Source organism: Nyctibius grandis, chromosome 7 (assembly GCF_013368605.1).
Source record: "Nyctibius grandis isolate bNycGra1 chromosome 7, bNycGra1.pri, whole genome shotgun sequence".
Classification (NCBI taxonomy): domain Eukaryota; kingdom Metazoa; phylum Chordata; class Aves; order Nyctibiiformes; family Nyctibiidae; genus Nyctibius; species Nyctibius grandis.
In genome coordinates, this window is record NC_090664.1 from 48,087,688 (window position 1) to 48,115,471 (window position 27,784).

At 41.9% G+C, this 27,784-nt stretch overlaps 1 protein-coding gene across 5 annotated transcripts in view; it reads left to right on the forward strand.

The window, feature by feature from the left end:
• DIP2C (disco interacting protein 2 homolog C) overlaps positions 1–27,784 on the forward strand; it is a 334,890-nt gene that overhangs the window by 184,798 nt on the left and 122,308 nt on the right. For all 5 annotated transcript variants that reach the window (XM_068404523.1, XM_068404525.1, XM_068404524.1 and 2 more), the window contains 3 exons: positions 5,197–5,307; positions 25,191–25,316; positions 26,167–26,376. In XM_068404523.1, coding sequence (XP_068260624.1) covers positions 5,197–5,307; positions 25,191–25,316; positions 26,167–26,376 — 447 coding nt within the window. The remainder of the gene's footprint in view (positions 1–5,196; positions 5,308–25,190; positions 25,317–26,166; positions 26,377–27,784) is intronic.

A 27,784-nucleotide genomic window follows, 5' to 3' on the forward strand; every position in this document is an offset into this window, starting at 1 on the left:
CTTTGGCTTATCCAGTGAATTCATTACTTAGATGTACATTTGATGGGAAGAGTGAAATGCCACTCTAAGTAGCGAGTTCCATGGGGGCAGTGTGACATTTAACCTGTTTACAGAATACACAGTGTGTTCATCACCTGGCTTTGCTTTTAAAGCTGAGCCACCAGCCACTGCATAGAAGCTAAGGAAATACAGAAGGTAAATACTGTTTCTTAAAACTGCACTGCAAACACTGTTTGCCTTCCCTCCCACCAGCCCTGGAGTTGCTGAGTTTATCCTACAGCTCTCCTGGGGTCACACACTGTAAGTTAGTTTTAGAACAATAAATATAGCCTATATCTGAGAACGCCTTGTATTTCTTGTCAATTAGACATTTCAACTTCTACATTTTAGATTCAAAAAAAATTTGACACAGACATAGGAATAAGAGATATATCAAAGCAACTTGTCAGCTGTCATTAAGGAAACAATTGTCCTCCATTGGAGCGGGCAATGCAGCTATTGCCACATTATCAGCACATAGCACTGCAATTTAGCTACAAAAAGAAGTAACAAGTAAGGGAGGAACAAAGAGGTGAAGGCAAAAAAGAAAAAAAGGAAGGAAGGAAGGAGGTGAAGCCTGCTTCCAGCTGACAGTTCTGTGCCTTCCATGCACTTAAAACTCCCCAGCTTGCAGTGTTATTGCTTAAATAGCTTTACTGAGGCTCTTGAATTTTTAGCTAAATACAGTCAAAGCAGGATCCAGCTTGCAGATTAGGATTTGTGGATTGATACATCTGCATTAAGTTGTCTGCCTATGAACCTGGTATTTAAGCTCCCATTCTTATGTGGAGAGACACAGTTAATTCAGTTGATGAAACCCAGAGAGCTTTTCAGCTTATGCCAAAGCAGATCCCTCCACTGACAACCTGCGTAGCTCTCCAGGCTCCACTGGGCTCATGGAGGTGCCTGAAGATAGGTGTCTAATACTGTTCAGGATTTCCTATGGTATCAAGAGACATCTGCACAGAGTGAGCACATACAAAACAGCACTTAAGGACAGATAATGCCGTTCTGATCAAGCCAGGTATCATAGTCCACAAGATCTGAAAAGACATTGGACACCTCTGTTTAGACTTCTGAGTCTGGGCCTAGTTCTCTGTTTTTCATAATGGGAGCTTAGCTTAAGCATCTTCTTGTAGACACCTAAATATAGGTGTCTTAATCCACAAGCTGCATCCCACATTAGCAGCATTAGATAAATGAACCAATGCTTGTATTAAGAACATGGCTGTTGGCTGCAGTGCACCTGGTAATGCTTATGTGTAATGTGATGAGCGTAAAGCACTGATTTCTCAGCCTTTTATATAAAATAACTCTGTTCCAGGCATATATGTTTTGGTGAAATTCTTCATGACTTGTAACAAGTCAATCATTAGTGTTAATTATGCTTAAACTTTCAAAGTCCTGCTTTAGCTGCAAGACTGGTGTAGACTATGGCGTTATGAAGAATGATGCCAGTTTGACAGTGCCTGTGATTGTGTCTGCGTACAGGGCACTGGCGTGACACTGTCCTTTCTTTTATGAAAGCCATTCATTGCTCTGCTGCCTCCTTAAAGTTAGGAATCAATCCAAGTATGAATTCTCAAAGCCCATTGTGCCACTGCTCCCACCGATCCACAAATGCATCTGGGTGAAGCTGCACTTGAACAAGCATTAGCACTTAACTCATGGACCCTGTGTGCTGGCTGGGAAAGCTATCAATTTTTTGGATTTAGTTATGTTCAGAAGTAGAAGTGGAAAAAAAAAAGATGCTTGTTACTGCACTATGTTGCTGGAGCCTTCATGGAGGTGAATAATTCTGCTGTTAACACCGCTTCGCTATTTATGGCAGCACTTCACTGATTTCACGGTGTTCATTGTTCCGTATGGCTTTTACTCCTACCCATCACTCCCGAATGGCAGCATGTAGGTTTTTGCTTTTGTATACTTTGTCTCACACCATCTCTGGTGCTGTGCGAGGGAGCGGGTGCTCAGGAAGTGAAGGTTTGAGTCCAGGTGGTGCCAGCTAATTCCTGCTCCAGCCTTGTCAGTAAGGAACCATTGTCAGATTTCTTACTGTCTCTCCAAAGTGGGGCAATGCTTTGTGTTTTCTCATGTTAAAGGAACCTAGTATGAAGAGAGGTCTCCCCACAGATGGCTGATGGAGAGCTTCTCCTCTGTATTTTAGTGCAGAATTAGCTTCCTCATGTAAATCGGTGCTATCGGCACACGTCCTGCTCCGTACTTGGGCAGAGGTTTAGTCACTGTTTTTATATTCATGGGAAAGGGGGAAGTAAAGCCATTAAATGATCCCTAGACCTCATAAAAGCACAAGATATTTTGATGTTCCTATTTAGTTTGCTATGGCCTTAAATGACTACTAGTACAGGATGTTGGGGCTCTTTCCTAACTGTATGAAGAAACTCCGTATTACCTATTGTGTCCAAACAGACTGACTTAAAACAACAAACACACATACACAAAGTAGGAGGGAGGTGAACTGGTTAGTGTGTCTCAATTTTAAGATTAGATGAGAGATTTCTCTGTCTTTAGTAAGAACGAGTAGCAGCATAATCTCCGTAGTGAACCGGAGGAGGGAGAAGCCCTTTGCAGTGTTGGGGAGTGCCTTGGGCAGCAGTGTCCTGCTGTCTTCTCCAACAGCATGGTCAGTGTTTGAGGTTACCTTACCTGCACTGTCTTTTTTACACCTTGAAAAAGAGCTGTGTGCAGTGCCCACAGCTGCAGAAGAAGAGACTCAGACACCTGAGGTGTCTCATAGCCACATGGCCAGGAGGAGACCACAGGCTTCAATGTTTTTGTCCAACAGCTTTCAGGTCTACCTGGAAGGTCTCCCTCCTACAGCAACTGTGCACCTCTGAAACTGATGCTTTTCCTTGCAATTTAATTTCCCCTGTGTTTCTAAAGCCTGTTGCATGTGGTTTTGTTGTCGGAAAGATACATTTAATCCCCTTTTCCTGTATAATTATGATGATGTACTTAATTTTTGTCTGTTCTCCACACGCCATTGCCCTACACGAGTCATTTGCCATGGGAAGTTGTGGCACTGCTTTCTTCACAAAACTTCTGTCACACAGCAGCAATTTTAGGTACACGATTTTTGGGTGTGGTTTTTTTAGGATTTTTGTAAATATATGTAATTTCCAGAAAGTATTTCATTCCTGACGGTATGGATCGGGACTGAGATGAATAATGGTGGTTAGTATCTCGTACGGACTGAAACATACTTTTTAAAAAATTTTCATTCAAAATTAATTTTATTGTTAACTTTATATTGCTGGTTCTCAGGGCAACCCAATAAAGAAGGGAAAACTATAAATATACAAATGAGGAGAAAATATTTCTTCTGATTATTTCAGTGACTCAGAAGTTAGGTTCACCTACCTAAAAGAATATAAAGTCTTGAGGGCAAGTGAAATTACACAGTACTATAGTGTGGAGACAGAGCAGTTAAATGAAGACATTTTATTTGATTTAAGAATATGAATTATTAATCACAATCTGAGTAGAAGAAAATTTATGTATTCACTCTGTCTTTTATATGCCTATGAGATTTTACTCCCAAGTAAGTTTTTTAACCAACCAGCCACTTCACAAAATCACAGCAGACTTGACATTGCTGATATTCCAGAGATTTAAGAGAGAAGCTGTGTTTTGGGTTCAGTTTGTTTTCACAAAGAAAGAAGTGTACAATGCCAACTTTTTTTAAAAGATGCTTTTTAAAGAGTCCATTGAAACATAACTGAGACTGATTGAAGTCAACATAGCATTTTCGGTTGGTCTGTATTCCACATAAAAATTCCTGTTTCCACAAACGTTAACTCTTATCCCTCTCCAATAAGCAGGCATTGAGTGGTTCAGAAATAGTAGTGGAGAGTTTTTATGTTGTGTTTTAATTGAAAAATATGAACATTCCCAAGCATTGTTTTGTTGAATCCAATTTCAATTTATTAGTCAGCCATTTGAATACTTAATTATTAATCATTTAATTCAGTGATTTTAACAAATCTTTCCTACTGTCAACCCGAAGTGCAAGAAGCCAGTTTCACTTCTGTCTTTACAGTTACACATGGTGCGTAACTACTTTTTAAAGGCAAAAAATACAGGAAAGAATTAATTTCATTTTTTTAGGTACTCCTGGTTTTTTGCACCTGTGCATCACAGACACTGTGCTTTATTGACTCTAAGCTGAATGCATCACTTACTAGGCTGGTCTGCTCCGGTTCTTCTCTGGAAGAGAGCAGGGTAACATATTATGCCACTATTACAGATGCAGGTTTGCTTTCTTCTCCTGTTGTTTGTTTGGATTTTCCTGCTTAAGTAATTCACGTCACTCTTCCCTGGAAGTTGTCAAGGAACATTAGTTTCTAGAAGTGTTTACATACAATGCTGCTGTTATACGACTACTGTCGTTGAAGGAGCCTTCAAGAAAATACTTTTTTAAAAAAGCAAATTCACTATGAGAAAGGGACGAATACAAGGTTTGAATCTGAAATACTGGAAGTTTAGGCCCCTCATACTGAGGTGCTACAGGTATATGTATTATAAGACTGAGTTATTTTTGTTGTTTTGTTGGAACAGATTACTATTTTCAGCCTGGTTTGGTGCAATTATTATTTACTTTCTGGCCTTTGGTAGCTGAAAATGCCTATAGATATTAATATAGTTCCCTTCCTGCAGGGTATCTAGTTTCCATGGGTTAGTATTGTATTGTCACCAGCTGATATCGTCCAACCACGTGAGGTTTTAGGTAACAGGCACTGGCTAAGTCTTCTTAGGAAATGTTTTTAACTGATTTGCAGGAAAGCTTCAAGGTTGATTGCAATGGTGTCCACCTTTATTAGCACATTAAAATATTTCCTGAATACCATTTTATGAAAGGTTACCTGTTTGGGAAAAAAAAACATCACCAAGCTTACTGTCTGAATGCTGCTCTTATGTAGTCTGTGATCCTGGAAAAAAGTTGTGTTAGGGAGAACCAGGAAATAGCCACACCAGAAAAGCTGACCAGAGGCAAGTACTGTGTAACCAATTGACATGACATGGTTTAGCCACTGAATGTTCATTTTCTCCTTCTACTGCAGTCTGAGCTCCTCCTGGTTATTAAGCTTCTGGAATTCAATCAGAATGAGGTGTTGTTTTTTTTTTTAATTAATGCAGGGGTGGACCAGGCATTACCACAAGAACGTCGAACTCCTGTTACTCCGTCCTCTTCCTCTCGGTATCACCGTCGCAGGTCCTCAGGGTCACGGGATGAGCGCTATAGATCAGGTAAGTAGAACTGAAGACCACAGAATTGGAATGAAAATTTGAAATGGCTGGTTCTGTTCTTTGCTTTTTTAAAAAGAATTTTGTTGTAAACTCGTGTAGTAGCTATACATGGGAAATATTCATTGCACGAATACAGAGACACTGTCCAAGTATGCAGGGGTGGAGTTACAAAACCAAAGTACATCTGGTATTGAATCTGGCAACGAATGTGAAGAAGGGCAACAAGAAGGGCTTCTACAGGCACATCAGCAGCAAAAGGAAGACTAGGGAAAATGTGGGCCCACTGCTGAATGGGGCAGGGGACCGGGTGACAAAGGCCTTGGAAAAGGCCAAGATACTTAATGTCTTCTTTGCCTTGGTCTTTGCTGGTGAGACTTGCGTTCAGGAATCCAAGGCCCCTGAGACCAGTGGGAAAGTCTTAAACAATGAAAACCTACCCTCCGTGGAGGAGGATTAAGACAGGGAACACCTGAACAAACTGCACGTGTACAAGTCCATGGGACATGATGGGGTGCATCTTTGGCCAATGTCATTGTGAGGCCACTCTCAGTTCTTTGAAAGGTTGTGGCAATCAAGGGAGGTTCCCGAGGACTGGAAGAAAGCAAGATTCGTTCCTGTCTTCAAGAGTGGCAAGAAGTAGGATCTGGGATACTACAGGCCAGTCTACCCCACCTCAATCTCTGAGAAGGTAGTGGAGCAAATAATCCTGGAAACTGTTTTTAAATATATGACAGACAAGGAGGTGATTGGGAGTAGTCAGCATGGATTTATGAAGTCCTCTTATTAGGTTGGCCAATCGATGCTTGATCAACCTAATAGCCTTCTACAATGAGATGACTGCCATGGAGGTTGAGGGAAGAGCAGTGGATGTTGTATGCCTTGACTTAGTAAGGCTTTTGACAGTGCCTCTCAAAATGTCCTCATTGACAAACTGGTGAAATATGGATTAGATACTATTAGTAGACAGTGAGGTGGACTGAAAATTGGCTGAAGTGTTGAACTCAGAGAGTTATGATCAGCAGCACAAAGTCCAGCTGGGCACCAGTCTCTAGTGGTGTACTCTAGGGGTAAATACTGGCTCCAGCACTTCTTACTAACTTCATTAGTGACCTTGCTGGTGAGGCAGAGTGCACCCTTCACACATTTGCAGGTGATGCCAATTTAGGAAGAGTGGTTGATAGACAAGATGGGTATAATGCCATTCAGAGGGATCTGGACAGGCTGGAGGAGTGGGCAAACAGGAATCTAGTGAAGTTTGACAAAGGGAAATGCAAAGTCGTGCACCTGGGGAGGAATAACCCCGTGCACTTGTACAGGCTGGGGGCCCACCGGCTGGAAGGCAGCTTGGCAGCAAAGTCGTGGTCAACAAGGTAAACATGAGCTAGCAAGGTGCTCTTATGGCAAAGAAGTCCAGCAGCTTCCTGGGCTGCACTAGGAGGAATGCTGCCAGCAGGCCGAGGGAGGTGATCCTTCCCTTCTGCTCAGCCCTGGTGAGGCACATCTGGAGTGCTGGGTCCAGTGCTGAGCTCCCCAGTGCAAGAGAGAGATGAACCTACTGGAGTGAGTCCAGCAAAAGACAGCAAAGATGATTAAGGAATAGAGCCTCTGATAGTGAGGAGAGGCTGCAAGAGCTGGGATTGTGCAGCCCAGAGAAGAGAAGGCTTAGGGGGATCTTATCCATGTGTATAAGTACCTGATGGGGGAAGTAAAGAAGACAGAACCAGACTTTTCTCAGTGGTGCTCAGCAACAGGACAAGAGACAGTAGGCACAAACTAAAATATGAAAAATTCCATTTAAGCATAAGAAAAAACTTTTTTGCTCTAAGAGTGGTTAAGCACTGGCACAGGTTGCCCAGGGAGGTTGTGGTGTTTCCATCCTTGGAGCTATTCATAACCCCACTGGATATGGTCCCAAGCAATCTGCTGTAGGTGACCCTTCTTTGCACATAGAGTTGGGCTGGATGATCTCTGGAGGTTCCTACTGACCTCCACCAGTCTGTGGTTCTGTGGCACAGCTGGGTTTTATTGTACTGATTCTAGTTTGGTGAATACCATAAGAAAAATACTTAATTTGAAATACAGCAAGTTGGGAACATCATTATGCCCTAAATAGAAGCACTGATTAAGGGAAGATGATAAAGTTAATTTCAGAGCTGAACAAAAGGGTAAAATCTTATTTCCAAATGAATGGGATCCACGTCTCTTCACGATGCTGCTCGAGATATAACACAAAGTGAAGAAAGTGCTTGGTTTATAACTGAAGGAAAAGTGAGCTCTGAAACGTCTTTACTCTTACCTTTGAAGGTGTAAACTGCATGTACTACACCTTAACTGGATGAAGGGTAAGTGTGCTCAGCTGTTGTTTCAACTGATACAGGGACTGCTGCAGTATAAGCAGCCCTTCTCAGATGACAGCCAGAGACCATGGGCTGGTTTGTCTGCTGCTGCTTCTCTTGCAGCTGCAGAATAAGGGAGCTATAGACAGCAGCACCCATCAACCGCTGTGGCAGAGAGACCCTTGTGAGCTGAGAGTCAGGAGCCAAGTACTGATGGTTGTGGAGGGCACCCAGGAGCCAGCTGCAGAAGTTCTAGATTGTGTTTGAGAGATGCATCTTGCTGGACACAGTCAGACTCATTGTGCTGACACAACTGGAAAATTACGGAGAACTCCTTATTAAACCTTTTGTAGCATATCTCTGGTTCATTCCATTAGTCAAAGAGCTTGCCAGTCCCATTTAAAGGAAAACAAAATGATAAATGTTGTCAGAGAAAGTTCATGTACGTCCAGAGTATTCTGATAAATTTGAAAAACTCCCCTATCCCCTTAGAAACCTTGGGTTTACACTGTGGATGCTGCCAGTTTTTCATTGAATAATGGTTGTGGGATCTGCATAGTAATTCCTTGATATATAAGCTCCTAGGAACTTCTCCCACATTATACTAAAAATCGTCTGGTTTCTACCCAGTGTTTTTAAACAGGTAAAAATACTATTCCAGAAATTGTCTAGTTTGTGGTTGTGCAACCCATGGTCCTCAAACCTCCAAGCTGTGACTCTCCAGAGCAGTTCTGTTAAAAACTTGTGTATTTGTGCATTGAAAGTCATCTGCTTGAGCTATGCTTGCCATTTGTAAACTAAGATGTTGAGTCAGTTTGGGGATGGGCGAAAGGAACCATCATGCGCATCTTCCTCATGTGCCTCTCCTGATACCCCAGGAGTGCTCTGAGTTGGTGTTGCTGCTTCTCAGTTTCAGTCACTGCCTGCTGCCTTGAAGGCTTTTGTTCAGTGAGATGGTACGTAAGGTCCTGCCTTAGGACTGGGGTGAAGTGTTGTAATGATATATATAAATAACAAAGACAAAAACTTTGTTGCTGAGGGAAAAGTCAGGAACTGAGTGCAAAGGGTTGCTTGTTATTAGTGCTGGAGTCTCATCTTGGGAGACTGAGGATTGTACTATAAATTCAGGTATCTCTTGCTGCTCTGAAAATGTCCTTGGTGTTAAAATTGGAAAGCTTGACAGTATTTAGGGGCTTATGGCAGGGCTGTGAATTCCTGCCTTGGTTGCTGTATAGCATGACTCCTCGCAAGTCACTGAGCTCTCCAGCAATCTTCACGCACTCAAAAGAAAACCATGTGTAGCAAATGTCAATGAAGGTAAATGTAAACTTACATTTCAATTTTGAAAAGATATCAGATCATCTTCTTCAAATTTAGTTTCAGAGGAGCTTTGCTAAGATACAGTGCAATGTTGCTATCCTGAATTATGTTCTCTTCTTCTATACATTGCCTCTGTGAGATCAGGAGTCTATTTCTTTCTTGATCTCGTGGCTCATAATCTCTGTTACTGCAGGTTACAAACTTGGAAGTCAGATTTCTTTCTGGTTATCTTGTCTTCAGGTTCAGATTTGCTTCAGGTAGGAGCCTTTGTTTCACTTGTTGTTTTGCTGTGCTTAATACTTCAGCATCTCTGCTCTGATCATATTGTGATTATTGGATCCTAGCTGTTACCCAGTTTCAGTGCTTCTTATCATATTAGGCACATCTTCTTGGAAAAGGCCCAAAGCAAAATGAATGCACAGACTTTAACCAATAAGTAATTAACTTCTAGGAAAACATTTCCCTTCCTTAGTTTTTTTGCACAATTTATTTCAGTTAACATCTGGAAACAAATTCTCTACTCCAATTCTGATCAAAGTCCTTTTCTGTCTCTTCTTGGTAAGGTTTTCCTAGTTGGAAGTCTAACATTCTGAAAGTCATCCAACTCTCCTTCCATGCCTTTGCTTTTTACATAAATTTAGATGTCAGTGAAGATTGTTTAATGAACTCTCTTTGGAGACTCAGAATCATTGCTGCCACTAATATCACCTTCAGCTTATGCTCTTTTATTATGGAAAATGTCAGACTGTGACATTTAAAATCCCTACCTATTTTCTCACTTCGGTCTTTATTATTATTATTATTTCACTAATGTTATAACAGAATTTTGCAGCACTATAATTTTGAAAAGCTGGTTTCTATGATTTTTATATTCTAAATAAAATGGACTATGAGTTTATGGAAGCTGTTTTTTTTCTTAAATGTTCCTGGTATATTTTGTGTTTTAAGATAATTTGATTTTAGAATTCAGCCTACATTGGGAATTTAGTCTAATTCTTCAAAACCAAAAAGGTTTAAAATTTCCTGGCTGCTTCTTTTTATACAGGAAGGGAACCTGGAATCATTATGTTTCAAAATGTCAGCTTCTTTGGTCATTTTTCGGATGTCTAAAGAAATAGATAATGCTATAGGTGTAGTAACTGAATCAGTGCAGGGTTAAGCTGTATTATTTACTTTATACAGATGTACCAGCTAGTTTAGCTGATAGTAATTCAAAAGCGTTTCTGATTTGTTTACTACTGAATACAAAAAATTCTCTTAGCATTTACTCACTTAGAAACAGTATTTGGAAAGATTGGCCAAATGTAGATCATGGCAGTGTTTTTCTCTTAGCAGCTACTGTTCCTTAGCCAGTGCCTGTATTTATAACATTATCTTGGGGACTTAAGATGACACTGGAGCCAAATGTTGCTGTAGGCTGGATCAGTAACTTTTGCCAAGAGGTTTTTCTGGCGAGGGGCTTTTCAGGCAAGAAAACCCAGTCAAAGGAAAACTGGCTTGCACTTCACTTCTGCCTCTGCATGCAGAATAGATGTCAGCATCTGGCTTGGTCTGGCTCAAGTGATGTGACGGCAAAATCACGCTCAGACTTGAGTATGAAGTTAGTAATGGTCATGTGGATGTAGCTGCAGTTGGACATACGGCTTTGTTTCCATAGTGCAGTTTAGAAACTAGATTTCTCAGGTACTTTTGGAAGCTGCAAATTCATGGATTTGGTATGGTGTGTGAGATAAGGTGATAGGAACTATGTGGTGGAGTAAACAAGTAGGTAACCTGAATGGCTTAGCTTTCACAGTCCTACCATGCTGTTTAAATGAACGAACTAACTCAGTCAAACACTGAGATTTTCAGAGGATGTTGGCCTTACATGTCTTCCATACAGTCAGTAGGGACCTGTTTGCTCCCTGGTTAGCATTGCCTACATTCTGCTTCTGCTAACATTGAAATCCCTCGTAGAAGGACCTCAAGCGTCTGCCACCATTATTTAAAATACCTGCATATGCTGTCTTGCTTTTGGAAGAACAGTCTTACTGATTTGGTGCTTAAAATGGTGATCTGTAACCTCTCCACAGTGTAGCCCTGAAGTAGTACTGCTACTAGAGCTTGGCCCCTTTCCTCTGCTGTCTGTTCTGGTGGCCTGAAGCAGAGCTGGGCTCTGCTGCCACATAAAGGCTGCAGCACAGTACGGCAGCAGCTGCTGCTGTGGCAATTCCTGACGAAATACCCCATGGGTAAACTGGGCAGATCCTCCTGGTCAGAAAGTGTTTTCTTGATCACGATAAATCTCCCCCAGATCTCTGGTTCTCAGCCAGTCATGGTCTGCAGGGTTCAGAGAGCAACTCTCCTTCAGAGACCTTCAGCATCTGTTTTAACTCCTCTCCAGCGAACAAGTATGTTATCCTCCCTCAGCTGGGTGTTCAACACATGGAGAAATGAAACATCAGGTCCTTACCAACTTCATTTTTCTAAAGGGACACCCCTGTAGCCTTTAGATTATATCAAAACAAAAATCTTCTGTCCTCCATCCCACTGCTGAAAACCAGAGCACCTTCTCATGTGCTAGGACCTGGCTTTTACTGTTTCCACCCCTGTCAGTAAAAAAAAAAAAAAAAAGCGGGTGACATAAGTACACAAAAAGATTGCACCAATAAAAATTAAAAACTAAAAAAATCAACATTAAATGATATGGAATGCAGTGTAATATGTTCAAATGCACATGCATGCATTAGGAATGAGATAGCGGCTCTTGGCTCTATGATTTGTGCTGTAGAATTCTCATCTGATGAGATGAGGATGTGACAGATGGGTTGGGCCAAGTTTATTAAGTCCCTTGTTTCTCATGAGGTCTCTAAGAGGCCTTGATGAAGATGGCCAGTGTTCTGCACTGCCTGGAGCAAGTGTAGTGCTTAAGAAAAATGAGACCAGTGAGCTCTAAAAACTGAGTTTTCCAGATGTCAGAAATGATGTGGGAAGTAGCAGCATAAGTGAAATTGCACTGCCTCTATGTCTAAGAGTTCACGATGTCCTAGAGGAAAGACCAGCAAATGAGAGCACATGTGCTACGTGAACTATGTGGGCAGATTTTAAAAGGCACAACAGTGGATGAGCATAGAGCTGGGAGCTGAAAAATGGAGTGTTTTGAGAAGTGCCATATGTGGAAGCAGCATCTCTCAGCTGGTAGCATGGAAGAAGGGTACTGCTGGTAAGGTGGTTGTGGTACCTGGACCCTCAGCAGGTTGTACCTCCCTTCTCCCACTCCCTCTTGCTGATTTTTTTCCCATACGTTTAACTTCCAAAGATGAGAAAGAAAAAATCAGTCTGGGACACCATTCTTGGAGGGCTGCCAACCCCTGCCCCAGAGATCCCACCGCTGTAGAGCACAGTTTGTTTTCCAAGTGCACTCAGCACTTCTTTTAAAAGACATCTTAATATAGGAGATTTCTGGAGATACTGCCAAAACAAATGCATCCTAACTACAACTCTCCCGGCTCAAACTCCTGAGCCACCTTTCTCACACTGTGGTTCAATAGGGAAAAGACTGAACAGCTTATACTGAGCATGAAATCATGAAACTTCAAAACAAATCATCCCAGGCTACGTTTGAGGGGCATTTGAAATAAGGGAGCTAGCAATGAAAGAACATTCCCCGTAGACCCGGTTCCTAGAGGAGAAGTTGGTACCACACCCTGGTAGCTGAGCTGCTCTGCTCTAGGAACTTCAGTACGTGCCTTACCACGTATTTATTCTCATTTACCGTGAGGTAGGTGTGTGCGTGAACCGTAACAAAGGTTGCTGATGTTTTACATGTTTATGGCTTACTTCATGGTGATTTTAAAATATATGGGTAGCTTATATTTTGTGTTTTTTTTCAAGATCTCATTCTGCAACCTTGCCAGAACTGACAAAAAAAGAATTATACTATGAGAATATAAGAGTTGTAGTGCATGGTAGAGGAAAGGATGGAATGGGACGATTTGAGGAATCATTTTTATTGAACCCTAATCATTTAGCATTTCTTCAAAGAGTAAGGAGAAAGAAAAATATGATGAATGTGCTATGTATCAAGACTGACTGCATATCAGTATTAAGGTGGCTTGTCATAAAAGAAAGAATTTGTCAGCCCTTCAGATGAGTGAGGGTTACTTGGAAGAGTTAATCTGAATTAATTAACCTGGCTGTAGACACACTTACTCAGAAATTAATTCATCTCCTATTTGATTTAGCTTTCTTACAAACTTAATTCCAAGCTACAGCTCAATCAGGGCAAAAAAGAAGATGAAGAAAAACTTTTGCAAAGATGTGATTTGTATGACAACATCCTTGCTTTTGACCCAGCAGAAAAATTTGTAAGGATAATTGCAGAACTCTTGAGGAAAATTACTCAAGGATCTCCAGAGAGAAACAAATAGAAAGTTGATTTACTTCAGATCGCATAATAAGGGGGCCTGAGATGAAGTCACTATGTGAAGCTGACCTCCAGATTGCATTACAAATGAGATAAATGGAGGGATGGAAATTATTAGTGGGAGTCCTGCATTTTTTTTTAATTTCACTTATGAGTAAGAGTTAATACAGTTTTAAGTCTCAGAGTTTAGAGAAAAACATTTTAAAATCAGTTTTATTATAATACCTGAAGAATCCAAAGTAAAGCAAAAAATGCGCTTTTCAGCAAAACTAGCAGTTGAGTCACAAAGAGTTCAGTCTTCTGTTTCGGTGTCCTCTGTTTCCATCACATAACCTCTGTGTTTCACAGCCTGCCCATACAGCTTTCCCAACCGCGTGTTCAACTTTTACCTTCCTTCCACCAAGAATTTTGGATTATTGCCACTGCCATCCAAAGTGGGAGATGACAGCCATGCTTTTCTTCTTTAGAGTTAAGCTTTCTGACCACATGAGAACATACAAAGCTCCTTCATGTGTGCACCAAGAGGTGGACAGAAGGTGCCCAGGAGGTGCTCAGCAGCAGCTGAGCGGTGGCACGGCACGGCCCTTTGCAGAGGGCATGGAGCAGTTTCCTGCACCGGTGGAGTTAGTTGGCTGCAGCATCCTAGAAGAGACCGGCCTTTTTCAGTGGCACGTTCATGGGAGTGCAGATGTTTTCTAAAACTCTGACTTTTCATTGTCAAAAATTGTGCAGGTCAACAATATTTGGCTCCAAATTCATGAAAAGTCAGCAGAACTTTCCCTTGCATGTCCATGTATCCCCAGTTCCCAGTAAACGAGAGGCCCAGTATATATAGTTTAAACATCCCCAAGACTGAAACTTACACACTTAAATTGTTTTTTGAACCGTAAGTAACAGTTTATTTCTGTTAGTAACCTCCACAGCCCTCGTATAAACGAGTGTTGTCTTAGAGCAGATGTTCTTGCATTCAGTCAAGTATTCACTGTGTTTGTTGTGAATACCATATTTCAGAATTAATAGCACACCTGCTTGCAGCTGGAGAGAAATTAGGTGTCACACTGTTCAGGCTATCTGCTTTCCTATCTTAATACCTAGAGAGATTGTGAAAGTATTCTGAGACTGCTTCATTATAGCATCACCCACAGCAGAGATCCGTTATTATATGGACTCACTTACTTTCTCATTCCCAGGGGTGAGATGATTTTCCAAGGACTGATCTGTGTTGGATGAACACGGCAATTTTTATGAAATCACTTGCCCTGTATCTGCCTGAAAATAAGTCAGTGCTGTCAGCCCAGGACAATCAAAAGACAAAGCCTAACTGTAATCTGTTCTGATGATACCACATTTACCGTGTCTCACCCTATTTAGTACGTCCTGATTACATTTCCAATAGATGTAGCTACCAAATTATCTCTACTCCGAGTATTTACAGGCCACGTATTAGGAAATGAGTTCTCAGTATATCCTTCGTTTCCATGGTAGCTACAACAAAGGTCTGATTAAACTCATAAGAGACTTACATGCTTTCAACTACTAGTTTCCTGTAAGGCAGCAATTGCCAACTTTTCCTCTGTATAATTACTTAGCATACTATTGCTATACTTAGCATTGCCTTATCTAGAATTTTCAGCCAAAATTCACCTTTGATAGTGCTGGTTTGATAGTGCTGTTTTCCCATAGTATCACTTGCCTCCCTGTGATAACTCAGAAGCTGTTAGGATTCTTCTGTTGCAGTATGTGTTGATGCAGCAATAACTGCCCTTGCTCCTGTTGCCTCCTGCAAGCTGCCTCTCTGCCTGTTCCTCCAGCTGTTTTCCTTGATGCCACCCCCAGGTGCCGGCTTCCCTGAGACAGAGACTTATTTGTGGTTTTACTTATTTGTTAAAATGTCTGACTTCGGGGCTGATCCTCTGCTGCAATATAAATAAGACATAAATATGTATTATATGTACACTAATAACCTCTTATTAAAAATCATTTGGCATTCTCAACTCATTAGTGCAGAACATCAACCTTCTTGATCTTAATAATCTGCTATTCTGCGAGCGAGTCAGTTGTGTTTGTGGACTATCCCGTAAAAAGCAAGGATGCTAAACCTTCTCAGAGTCCTTGGGTCTGTCCTGCTCCCAGTCGTATCATTGTGTTACCAGGAATTGGCTACTAAAGCAGAGGAAGAAAGATTGTTTCCAAAGGCTAAATAAAAAAAAGAAGACAAAAATAGCTCAGGGGAGAGGAATTACAAGAGGCAAAAGGGACAAACGGATGAAATGGATGAATTCAGTTCACATTTAGGTGTGTCTCCCAGCAGTTTTGTTCTTCCAGGAGTAAGTCGCCTAAAGGGAGGGATGGAAGTACCATTATTTCAGAACTGGAAAACCAGACTGCAGAAGATGGTAGGGACTCTGATAGATAATTCTACATCTGTACAGCAAAAATTAGGCAACAGCTTGTTTGTCCATATTTGTGTTTCTTAAACAGCTGGTGATCGGGTATCAAGGTTTTATAATTACTGGGAAACTGAAAACTCAAGCAAAGACAATAGAAGTAATGTATTTTATCTGAAACAGGTAGAAAGAGACTTCTGCTATCTTGCTTCTAGCAATGAACGACTCCTGTCTACAGCAAGTCTGATTTCTTGTCTTAAAAAGAAACAGGGCTGTGTGATAAATGAGATGCAAGAGAACTGCTTGACACACAACTGCAAGACCTGACTTAAGTGCAAAAAGAAGATGCTCTTTTTCTCTTGTGTGCTGAGGTGTTTTATGCAAGGGGTATGAGGAACAGTTTTATAATGTGGAAATTTTTAATGTAGCTGATGCTTACCATGGGAGGAGCGCCCTGTTTCATGATCCATGCAGAACTATCACCCAGATCCCTGATCTGTGAGGAGGTATCACTTTGCTTACAGTATGTTGAGTGTTTGACATGCCTATGGAGCAAATGCAGCTGATACTGAGTAAAGGAAGCTGCTGAGGCACATTAAACTCATATAGGAAAAAAATTGTAACAACCCCTCCACATCAAGGAAGAATGCAACTGCAAGTCATTGAATAGGTTTTTGGTTTTTTTTAAAAAAGAGCTGAACAAAAGGGAGCAAACTCATTCTCCTGCTAAAAGCTGCAAAAGTCTGTGGGAGGACTAGGAATATGCAGCATATTTCAAATATCTCCGTTACAATTCAGAGCTTTCAAGGTTACTGTATCTGACCCAAGTAGGGAATGGGGCATCCCTGGTCGTGGGGTGTAAGGGGAAAGGCGAGTCAGGATTATGCTCCATGCCAAGCGAGGGTGCACACTTCAGGAGTGCTCTTCTAGCAGCTGTAGATAAACATGAGATACTGCAGCGTGGCTCCATATGTGGCCGAGAAAATGGCTGACCTTGTCCATCATACAACAATTGCTTTCTTGCTTCAGGAAAGGAAGGATGATTTGCTTGTGGAGCTCATCTGAGCTTAGAAGGATCATACGTACCGCCTTCCCCAAAGTAAATAGCTAGGAGAGGACAGCTTGTCACAGAGGAAACTGGCCACTTTTTATAAACACACATGCATTTGTGCGAGGAGGAGAGAAAGTATGTTCTTCAGAAAAGACTTCAGTAAAAGTTCAGAAGAGGCATTTCCTATCCCAGAGCCAATACAAACCGGACTACAACTCCTGGCCAGGTTCTCTTTCTGTGTGCCAACCCAACTACTGACTAAAAAAAAATTGTCATGTCCCCCCCAAAAAAGTATGTTCCAGGTTATCAAAAATGTAGGGAATAAATGGTTGAAGAACAGTGTGAAAAAGGGGTAAACAGTATGAGCAATCTGTAATTAACAGTGTTTGCTTCTGTATTTCTGGGCATTATTATTTAACTGTTCATTATTTGAACACTGCCCACCTATCAGCAGTTAATACAGTTATCTCCCTAACATCTTCTTTCACCCAGTTCTCCCTGTTGAGAATAGGTTGCTCCCTCCCATGTCGCCATGCGTTTAAAACGAGCAGTCTCTGAGCACAGGCTCATCCCTCCAGCATGGTCGTGTGCTGACCACCGGCTCTCCAGTCTCCCACTGGTTTATTAAGCCAGCGGGATCCCATCGGATCAGCGTGCCAGTGCAGGTAGGATGTCGCTTTGTTCCACAGAAACAGAGGTGGGCTTGCTCCCTTTTCCATGGACAATCAAATGCACTGATGTGTTGAACATGCAGCCATTAGATGACACTGAGGGATAAAGCTGGGAAAGACCATGGAGAACATGGTGTCCATATCAAGCTGGTGCTGTGTAGTAGTGTATGTTAGTGGGTTGGGTTTTTTTTCCTGAGCCTTTTCAGTTAAACAAGGAGCACAACATTATGGCAAGTTATGAGACAAACCAGATGAAAAGAGTGACTGCACTAAGCAGGGCACCTCCTGGGAAAGCTGGGCAGTTCGTCCTGCTGATGGAATGAGGAATTTACCTCTATTTGCAATAGATTAGAGTTTCTGATTATGGAGCGCAGTGGCCAAAGCTGTGGGTTGTCGCTCTGGGAGTCTGAGCTGATGGACTCTCATGCTGTATTCCAGTTTAAATCTCTCTGCCCTTTGTTTTGGGGCCTCATCTCTTGTTTAATAGATCGTTAGCTCTTTGAAGGGAAGCTTTCTTTTTGCCACGTGCTTGTTTTTACAGTTCCACTTCCTTTGTATTTCACTTACTGACTTTGCTCCCAAAAGAATGTTTGCCCTCTCTATCCTGTGATAGAAAGTAATGGGAGAGAATAAACAAATAAAAATGCTTGAATGCAGCAGAGAAAAGGCTGGAGACAACTGTTTTGTCTGAAGTTTGCTAGGTGTTATTAGGCAGCCTATAAGAAATAATATGTCAGGTTGAATACTGAACACCAAGTTGATTGCAACAGCAAAGCTCAAGCAGTTAGCTTTCCCAAGTGTGTTGCTTTCCTCTTTCCAATTTTTTGATTCCTTGAGTACAAGCTTACAAATTGGATTCAACATATGGCTGGCCAACCTAAAACAGTGGAGGACAGTAGAAGATAAGGAACTGCGCATTGGTTCCCACCACTGTAGATAGAGATGGTGATATTTTACTCTATGATTTTCCGTTGAGACTTTCTTGTGGAAAAGTCAGGTGGGAAGAGTATAAAGATTTTGTTACCTGTAGGAGTGCTTTGAAGGGTCAGGACCTGGAGTCGTTTTATCAGCTGAAACAGTGTAGTTAGAATGTCACAGACTTCTTCATGAAAGAACTTTTTGCCTAAAAGCATTTTCTTTTCTCTTAGACCCAGGACTTTTTCTGAAGGCTTGAGTGCAACTACATCGAGGTGTATCTGTGCTTGAAACTCTATCAGAAGTTTATAGTAGGTGAGAAATTGTAGCATGAGGAAAGAGAGGAGAGGTGGGGGTTTTGTTGATTTTTTTTTTTTTTTTAAGAAAGCTTCTAACTGTGTGGCATTTCTGTACAAAGTCTTCATACATGAACAGGTTTTTTGGGGAAAATTTAACAAGAAATCTGTGTTTTAAAGCAATGCTCAGTCACAATATGATGAATTCAGTTAGCCTGAGTGTGCCAGGGTAGATTGAGAAGACAGTTCAAACACTTTTGTCAGACCTGCAATACAAGGGGCATCACTGCTGGAGACAGTTTGAAATTCTAACGTGATGTTCTCTGCTGATGCTCTGTGTGATATGTGGAGAACACAAACTGCTTTGTGCTGATGGGATTCAGAGGAATAAGCAGTTTCCTGTCCCGAGGGAACTTGGATATGTCTCCTTACCCTCATTATACTTTGTCCCAGTGTGTATCGCAAATGTCATTTCCTTCCTTTAGCGAAAAGGAGCTTCCAATTACTATTGTGTAAATTCTTCTTATAAGTCTGCTTGTATTTTTTCAGTAGCTGCTAGGGACAGATTGTGGGCAAGCAGTGGGAGAGAATGGGTTACACACAATAGGATGGACACTATAGCCCATCTTTCACCAAGATAAAGAGCTACCACACTCTTGCTGTAATTGATGAGAAGGAAATCACTAGGGACCCTTTGGTGAGGAATGTACGTTTCAGTTTAGGTTTAAATGCATGCTTCATAAAACCACAAAAAGAGATTGTTAGTTGTATTTTGGTTAACATTCCTTGTGATACATCAGCAAAGTCGGCTTGTAGATTAGAAAAGCAAAGCTAAAATCTAGAGAAAAGCAAAGCAGGTGTATGGAAAGTGTGTACCTGAAACTGATATTTGATGGGAACAAACCTACTTACTGTTTCTGTCTTGCTGTGGTTACAGGATAGATGCTGTAACCTGTGAGTTGTTCTCAAGTGTAATTCTTAAATATCAGTCTGGCTTTCCCCCACCTCTTTGATTTCTCAGTGCTTTGGGACTTAGTCTCTAGCTATGAATGACTTGAGTGCTGTTCATTAGCTTAACAAGTCCAACTATATACAAGACTGTCAAAATAGGTTGAAGAGCATCTTCAGAACCCATAAGTAGGCTTTCATTCAAAAAGAAGACCATACAAACTATACAGGTTGTTATTAATCCTTTATCTAATCTTTAGCCTTTCTCTGTATGCTTAGTGTCACTTCATTTAGCCAAGAGTTTTATTCCCAGGCGAGAAAGTTGTGAAAAGATTTTTCGTTCAAGCTTGATTGTTTCTGTTGACTTTTTTTCCTCTCCCCTAAAAACCTGTAAGCTTTCGCTGATAGTCCCTGGGCCATCTCTGGACTGTCTGTCCTCAGCCTTTTCTAGACATGTGTCCTGTTTTTCTTGGTAGCCTCCATACTCTGAGTAATGCCTTCAGAATAGTTGACCTTGCAGGCTGGGCTGGGAGCAGGTGTGCATGTTCCTTCTCCTCAGTCAACTTCCCTCTTGTTTATTCAGAGTTTCTTATCTTTTCCATTGTTTTTGCTTTCCTGTGGGGTTTGGGTTTTGGGGTTTTTTTTTAGTAATCTATAGTTTTGTTTATTCCACAGTAACCCATTACAAATAAACATATCAGGCATGTGCTTTATTAAGAAAACAATTCAATTCCTGGACTCCCATAGACTCATTTGAAAATCAAAACCCTGCAGAGTGTTTTTTAATTAAGCTGATGAGTTTACCTTCTTACATCAAAAAAGAAATCAAAGAATTGGCAAGTTACGATTCAGTGTCCAGCTGTCACTAAGCATTTTAATAATAATTTTCTGTCAGCTATCCTCCTTTAAAAAACTTTTGAAGAATTTGGGTTACACCTCATCTCCCTGCTAATACTTACAGTAAAAAATGATCCTAAATAAAATAATATACAAACAATTGTTGCTGTCTTGATCAGCAAAGTTTATTCTCTTCCAAAAATCGCTGTAGAGTTTTGGGTTTTTTTAAAAGGGAAAGCTCATTTTTTACTGCTTGCTAGGTAATTGCTATCCTTTGAAGGAAAACCAAGAATTTTCCCTCTTTGTTGGATAAGAAACACGAACTATTAGTGAGCATGTTCAGTCCTGTGTGTGTTACTGGCATTGGTGTGGAGTGAGCAGGTAGGAATTTATCTTGAGGACATGCTGTTAGGAAAAGACTTACATTGTTTATTTTCTTAGCCTGATACTTTTCACATAATCTTTTCATCAGGTTTTAATTATAAGACCTTAAACCTTCTACTTTAAAATAATTACTTGACAGGAGAGAAACTGTTTCCTGGTTTGATGTTAGCATTGCAATCTTCCTCCGTTTTGGTCCGTCAGCCACATGGCTCTCTTATCTTTCGCGTATACTTTTCCAGCTTTGCTGTTTGCATTCCTTGCCTTGCTTTCGCTGACGTGCTCATCCTCTTCATGATTTAAAACAAAAGCAAAAAACAACTCAGAGAAGCAGCTGACAACATTCTTTTTCTTAGACTTACTCTTCCCTGCAGTCTTTCCGCTGCGAGGTGCTTAAACCCTGGCAGAAGATAGGGAACGCTGTTATTAAAAATGAGACATAGCGGCTTATCAGCAGAGTGTATCATCTAATGCTTCTAGTCATCCTTCCCAGTTGTTATTTAAACAAGTTACTTATACTGATGTGATCCAACTAACAGTTCTTTAAATAAAGATATGTGTACCCTTCTCTTTCCTGTTGCTTTTCATGGGGAACCTTGCCTGTTCAGAGCTGCCACCACATCGACACAGGAGTAGGAAACGGGCTGTGTGCTGCCAAACCAGCCGACAAGGGTGGTCTTCAAACAGATTCAGCAGCAGCAGAAGTGGGATCGCTCTGAATTAAACCTGCTTCACTATGCTCCTACTTCACAAATGGGAGCAGCCAAATAGTGCACGCAGCTTGCTGCGTTTTCTACAGCTGACGGCGACTGGTTAAAAGGCAACGTCCAATGTGCTTCCAGTTGTGTGCCGGATAGTCAGTGTGTGGCAACGTCTTTAACCAAAAGTGACTTTTGTTGGCTGCCATGTGTTTTGCATACAGTCTCCTCATGTACATCTTGTCCCAAAACCATAGAAATATGCAGACAAACAGTGCAAGGTAGTAAACTAAAGGCAGACTTATTTCAATGTGTAGTTATGGTAGTAATTCAAAGATTTGCACAAAACTAAGTAATTAATCAAAACATGCCTCTAGTGTCTTTTAGACATGATAAATGGCCTTTTTTGGACTTGGGGAGGCAAACAGCTGTAAATACACATGAAAGGCAGAGAAGCTCTTCACTGGGGATGTCCGCACAGCAAAGAAATCTGTTGGATGCTGTGGAGCGGGCTGGTGTAAGCTGTGTGTAGCACACGCCTGCGGAGCACAAGGCCTTATGCTTTTTCTTCTCATTCCACCTCAGGCCAACCCTACATAATACTTACTTTTCTGTGAATAAAGCCAAGTGAAGGACGCAGGAGGAGGATTTGGGAATGGGGGACCTGCTGCCATTTCTGTTGTGACATTTTACATACCTCTTCCCTTTGAAGCACATGTTCCTGTTCACTTAGTCTATGTTACTTTTGTGTAAATTGGAAACCTCATTCATGTAAAAAACAGGCGATGTTAATACACCACACTTTCACTGAAAACAGTAATGGTTGCTGAAGTAACAGCACTTGGTGAAACAGAGGTTGCTCTGGGGAAGCGGAGTTCCTATTCTTCAAATAGACAGATAGGAATAGCCTCACGTTCACAAGCCCTGGTCTTCATGGGGGACTTCAACCACCCTACTATCTGTTGGAAGGACAACATAGCTGGGCACAAGCAATCCGGGAGATTCCTGGAATGCATTAGTGATAACTTCCTTCTCCAAGTGATAGAGGAGCCAACGAGAAGAGGTGCCATGCTGGACCTTGTTCTCACCAACAAGGAGGGGCTCGTGGAGAATGTGAAGCTCAAGGGCAGCCTTGGCTGCAGTGACCATGAAATGGTGGAGTTCAAGATCCTTAGGGCAGTGAGGAGGGCACACATCAAGCTCACTACCCTGGGCTTCAGGAGAGCAGACTTTGGCCTCTTCAGGGACCTGCTTGGGAGAGTCTCTTGGGATAAAGCCCTGGAGGGAAGAGGGGCCCAAGAAAGCTGGTTAATATTCAAGGACCACATCCTCCAAGCTCAGGAGCGATGCATCCCAACAAAGAGGAAGGCAGGCAAAAACGCCAGGAGGCCTGCATGGATGAACAAGTTGATCCTGGACAAACTCAGACACAAAAAGGAAGCCTACAGAGGGTGGAAGCAAGGGCAGGCAGCCTGCGAGGAATACAGAGAAATTTTCTGAGCAGCCAGGGATTAGGTTAGGAAAACTAAAGCCCTGATAGAATTAAATCTGACCAAGGATGTCAAGGGCAACAAGAAAAGCTTCTATAGGTATGTCAGTGATAAAAGGAAGACTAGGGAAAATGTGGGCCCTTTCCGGAAGGAAACGGGAGACCTGGTTACCTGGGATATGGAGAAGGCTGAGGTACTCAATGACTTTTTTTGCCTCAGTCTTCACTGGCAAGTGCTCAAGCCACACCGCCCAAATCGTAGAAGGTAAAGGCAGGGAGTGGGAGAATGAAGAACCACCCACTGTAGGAGAAGATCAGGTTCAAGACCATCTAAGGAACCTGAAGGTGCTCAAGACCGTGGGACCTGATGAGGTGCCTCTGCAGGTCCTGAGGGAACTAGCAGATGAAGTTGCTGAGCCACTATGCATCATTTTTGAGAAGTGCTGGCAGTCTGGTGAAGTCCCCACTGACTGGAAAAAGGGAAACATAACCCCCATTTTCAAGAAGGGGAAAAAGGAAGACCTGGGGAACTACAGGCCAGTCAGTCTCACCTCTGTGCCTGGCAAGATCATGGAGCAGATCCTCCTGGAAACTGAGCTAAGACACATGGAAATCAAGGAGGCGATTGGTGATAGCCAACATGGCTTCACTAAGGGCAGATCATGCCTGACAAATTTGACGGCCTTCTACGACGGGGTTACAGTGCTGGTGGATAGGGGAAGAGCAACTGATGTCATCTACCTGGACTTGTGCAAAGCATTTGACACTGTCCCGCATGACATCCTTGACTCTAAATTGGAGACACATGGACTTGATGGATGGACCACTCAATGGATAAGGAATTGGCTGGATGGTCGCACTCAAAGAGTTGCGGACAATGGCTTGATGTCCAAGTGGAGACCAGTGATGAATGGTGTTCCTCAGGGGTCAATTTTGGGACCAGTACTGTTTAAAATCTTTGTTGGTGACATGAACGGTGGAATTGAGAGCGCCCTTAGCAAGTTTGCCGGTGATACCAAGCTGTGTGGTGTGGTCGACACGCTGGAGGGAAGTGATGCCATCCAGAGGGACCTTGACAGGCTTGAGAAGCGGGCCTGTGTGAACTGAAGTTCAACAAGGTCAAGTGCAAGGTCCTTCATGTGGGTCGGGACAATCCCAAGCACAAACAGAGGCTGCGTGGAGAATGGATTGAGGGCAGCTCTGAGGAGAAGGACTTGGGGGTGATGGTTGATGAGAAGCTCAACGTGAGCCGGCAATGTGCACTTGCAGCCCAGAAGGCCAACTGTATCCTGGGCTGCATCAAAAGCAGCGTGGCCAGCAGGTCAAGGAAAGTGATTCTGCCCCTCTGCTCTGCTCTCATGAGACCCCACCTGCAGTACTGCGTCCAGCTCTGGGGGCCCCCAACGTAAGAAGGACATGGAGCTGTTGGAACGAGTCCAGAGGAGGGCCACAAAGATGATGAGAGGGCTGGAGCACCTCTCCTATGAAGACAGGCTGAGAGAGTTGGGGCTGTTCAGCCTGGAGAAGAGAAGGCCCCGGGGAGACCTTCTAGCAGCCTTCCAGTACCTGAAGGGGGCCTAGAGGAAAGTAGGAGAGGGACTTTTTACAAGGGCATGTAGTGATAGGACGAGGAGAAATGGTTTTAAACTGAAAGAGGGCAGATTTAGATTAGATCTTAGGAAGAAATTCTTTCCTGTGAGGGTGGTGAGACATTGGAACAGGTTGCCCAGAGAAGCTGTGGCTGCCCCCTCCCTGGCAGTGTTCAAGGCCATGTTGGATGGGGCTTTGTGCAACCTGGTCTAGTGGAAGGTGTTCCTGCCCATGGCAGGGGGGTTGGAACTAGATGATCTTTGAGGTCCCTTCCAACCTAAACCATTCTGTGATTCTATGAAATACTGTAACACTGTTCTGGGAATGTTGTACAGCTCAAAGGGGTTGTTTGTTGCTACAGCGCTTTTCACTATAGCTGCTTTTTCTACAGTGAGAAGAACTCATGCAGTCCCTCTGAGATCCCATGTGTTCCTGGTCTTTCATCATTCAATACACGTTGTCAGCCTAGCTGGCATACAAACGAACCTGCGCGCAGGTGCACTGAATGCACAAACAGCTTGTTACTGTCTGCGAGCTTGAAATCTCTCTTTCCTTCCAGATGTCCACACAGAAGCAGTGCAGGCAGCCCTTGCTAAACATAAAGAAAGGAAAATGGCAGTTCCCATGCCCTCAAAACGACGTTCATTGGTGGTCCAAACATCAATGGATGCCTACACACCTCCAGGTGAGCATGTCTGTGTATTTTATGAGAATTTTAAAAATGGTTCTTTGTGCTGCTATGAACTAATAATCTGCCTGCATAGATAGTAATGGAAATGTCATTTGAAGCACACTAGCGTAACATTGAGGTATGTCTGAAGAGGAGGAGGTGAACTGAATGGTTGGGAAGTCAGCTGGGGCAGTTCGCGTGCTTGCTTTGCCCTTGGTGGTACCTGAACTTTCATTGGTCCTTTTGGTTTTATGAGGACCTAACTATGGGCAGCTTGTTATATTTTCTGTGACTCAAAGTTCCTTTCAAGTTTCTAGTTTATTCCCTAACGCTGTAATGGAACATTGTCGTTACCATTAGTCATGCCATTCCTTTTAAAATTTATCTGCTATTTTACCTACTAGACTGTGAAAATACCCCACATCTCATACTCATACTTGCTGAATCCAGCTGGAAGCCCATTTCTCACTGAGAGATGGGCTCTCTACAACTGGAAAAATCTTTCACAGGCTTTGTGCAGTGAGCTTGGGAAAGTATTTTGGGTATTCTGTACTGTTAATACATGGTTGGAGATCTTCAGAAGATTCTCAAGCCACATTATAAAGGAACGCTCTTATTTTATCCTTGTTTTTGTACAATAATATGCAAGCCATGGCCTTAGAGCAGGAAAGCTCTCTCAGTGCACAGTTAGCAACTGACTTCATTTCAGGGCTCTCAGTATTCCAGACTTTTCTTATTATGTTTACCTACCTTCCTGAGTTTTTCTTAATGCCAGTTATCTTTAGATTTGCAGTATGAACGTGCCTTATTTCTGTTAAGCAAACCCAAAAGCACTGCAAGTTAACAGACTGTTTTTAATTACTAGATACTTCTTCTGGTTCAGAAGATGAAGGCTCCGTACAGGGCGACTCCCAGGGAACTCCCACCTCAAGTCAGGGAAGTATAAACATGGAACATTGGATCAGTCAAGCGATCCACGGTTCTACCACATCAACCACTTCCTCCTCCTCGACACAAAGCGGAGGCAGTGGTGCTGCACACAGGCTAGCTGATGTTATGGCTCAAACGCATATAGGTTAGTATACAGACATTTTGGGTATATCCAGTTTAACGTGAATTTTGTCTCTCACACTCAGCTGATGCTGCTGTATGAAGTCTTATAAAAGTCTTTCCTGTGCTTTTTCTTCTTTCCTTTTTTCTATTTACATATATGGAGAGATAGTCCTATGTTCTTATTTCATGAGAAAATAAAAGTAGCAATTTAGATTTGGGGTAAATTTATGTCTTGGCAATCAGGGTCTAGCTGTTGGCTCCCAAGTATTTTAAAATGTGCAGTTTCATGACTTCCATTTCTTAGCACTAAAGAAGATCTCTGTAGGATCCATCAGTAAGGAAAATGAGTTCATGCAGCATTAGGGATTGCTTGCACATGAGTTTTCCCTACTGCTGCACCACTTTAATTACATAGTTTGAGTGATTTTTGATAATTCTGTTAACAGTAGGTCCTCTTAAACATATTTTTTTCAGCCCTTAATTGAATCTAGAGTACTTGGGCTGGAATATCTAGCTATTACAGTCCTTGGGAAAGTCTATTACATACCTTCGGAGAAGAGTTCTGTTGTTTATTATTAGTAGCTTGTTCTTATCCTTTGGAAAGACCCTAGGAAGTCAAAGGTTTCTTTCCATTAGGGCTAAGCTTCACAGACATTAATTATTTCTGAATATTGTGCCATTGACATTAGTCTTCATTAAAATGAGGCAGCTATTTGATTAGGCACATGGAAAATAAGGCTTATTTTCCCTTCATTCCCCAGTAACTGCTGTTTATCATACGAGGCATCTGCTTTGGGTGCATTCTTGCTGGGGCTGTGTATTTTGGGTTGTCTCACTGAAAATCTGTTGGAATCTATATTGAAACAGATAAAGCAACCTTGCTACTGTTCTGCTACACATATGAAATGCAGTTGTGTGTGACTTTTCCTCAACTCATCATTCCTTTTCAAGTATATGTAATGAGATACATGAAAGCATCTAAAAAGTTCCTGAATTTATGTGCTGGAACAGTAGTCTCTATCCCTTTTGGTTTTGCTCCGAGTATAGCTTGATGTAACACCTGTATTTTCAGATAAGTAATCCTCTCACCATGGTCTGGAATTGCTGAATTACAGACAGGAGAAGAATTTCTATTGTATTCTTAAGTTCATGCTAAATTAATAACTTACAACCTTGTTTTAGAAACACATACACTTCTGAACACATTAATCATTGCATTTGGTTATTTTCTGTGACTTCATCTCAAAATGCTAGAGGAAATTATAGCATAGAGAATTAAATTTATCCAAACTCTAAAAGGTTGCATTACTCACATACCAAGTCTTACTGTGTCTTTAAATATAGCTTCTTTATAATGTGACATTTCAGTAATTGTAAATCTGGCACAGTAGGTCTTCTTTTATAATCACTGAGTTTGTGGTAAATAATAC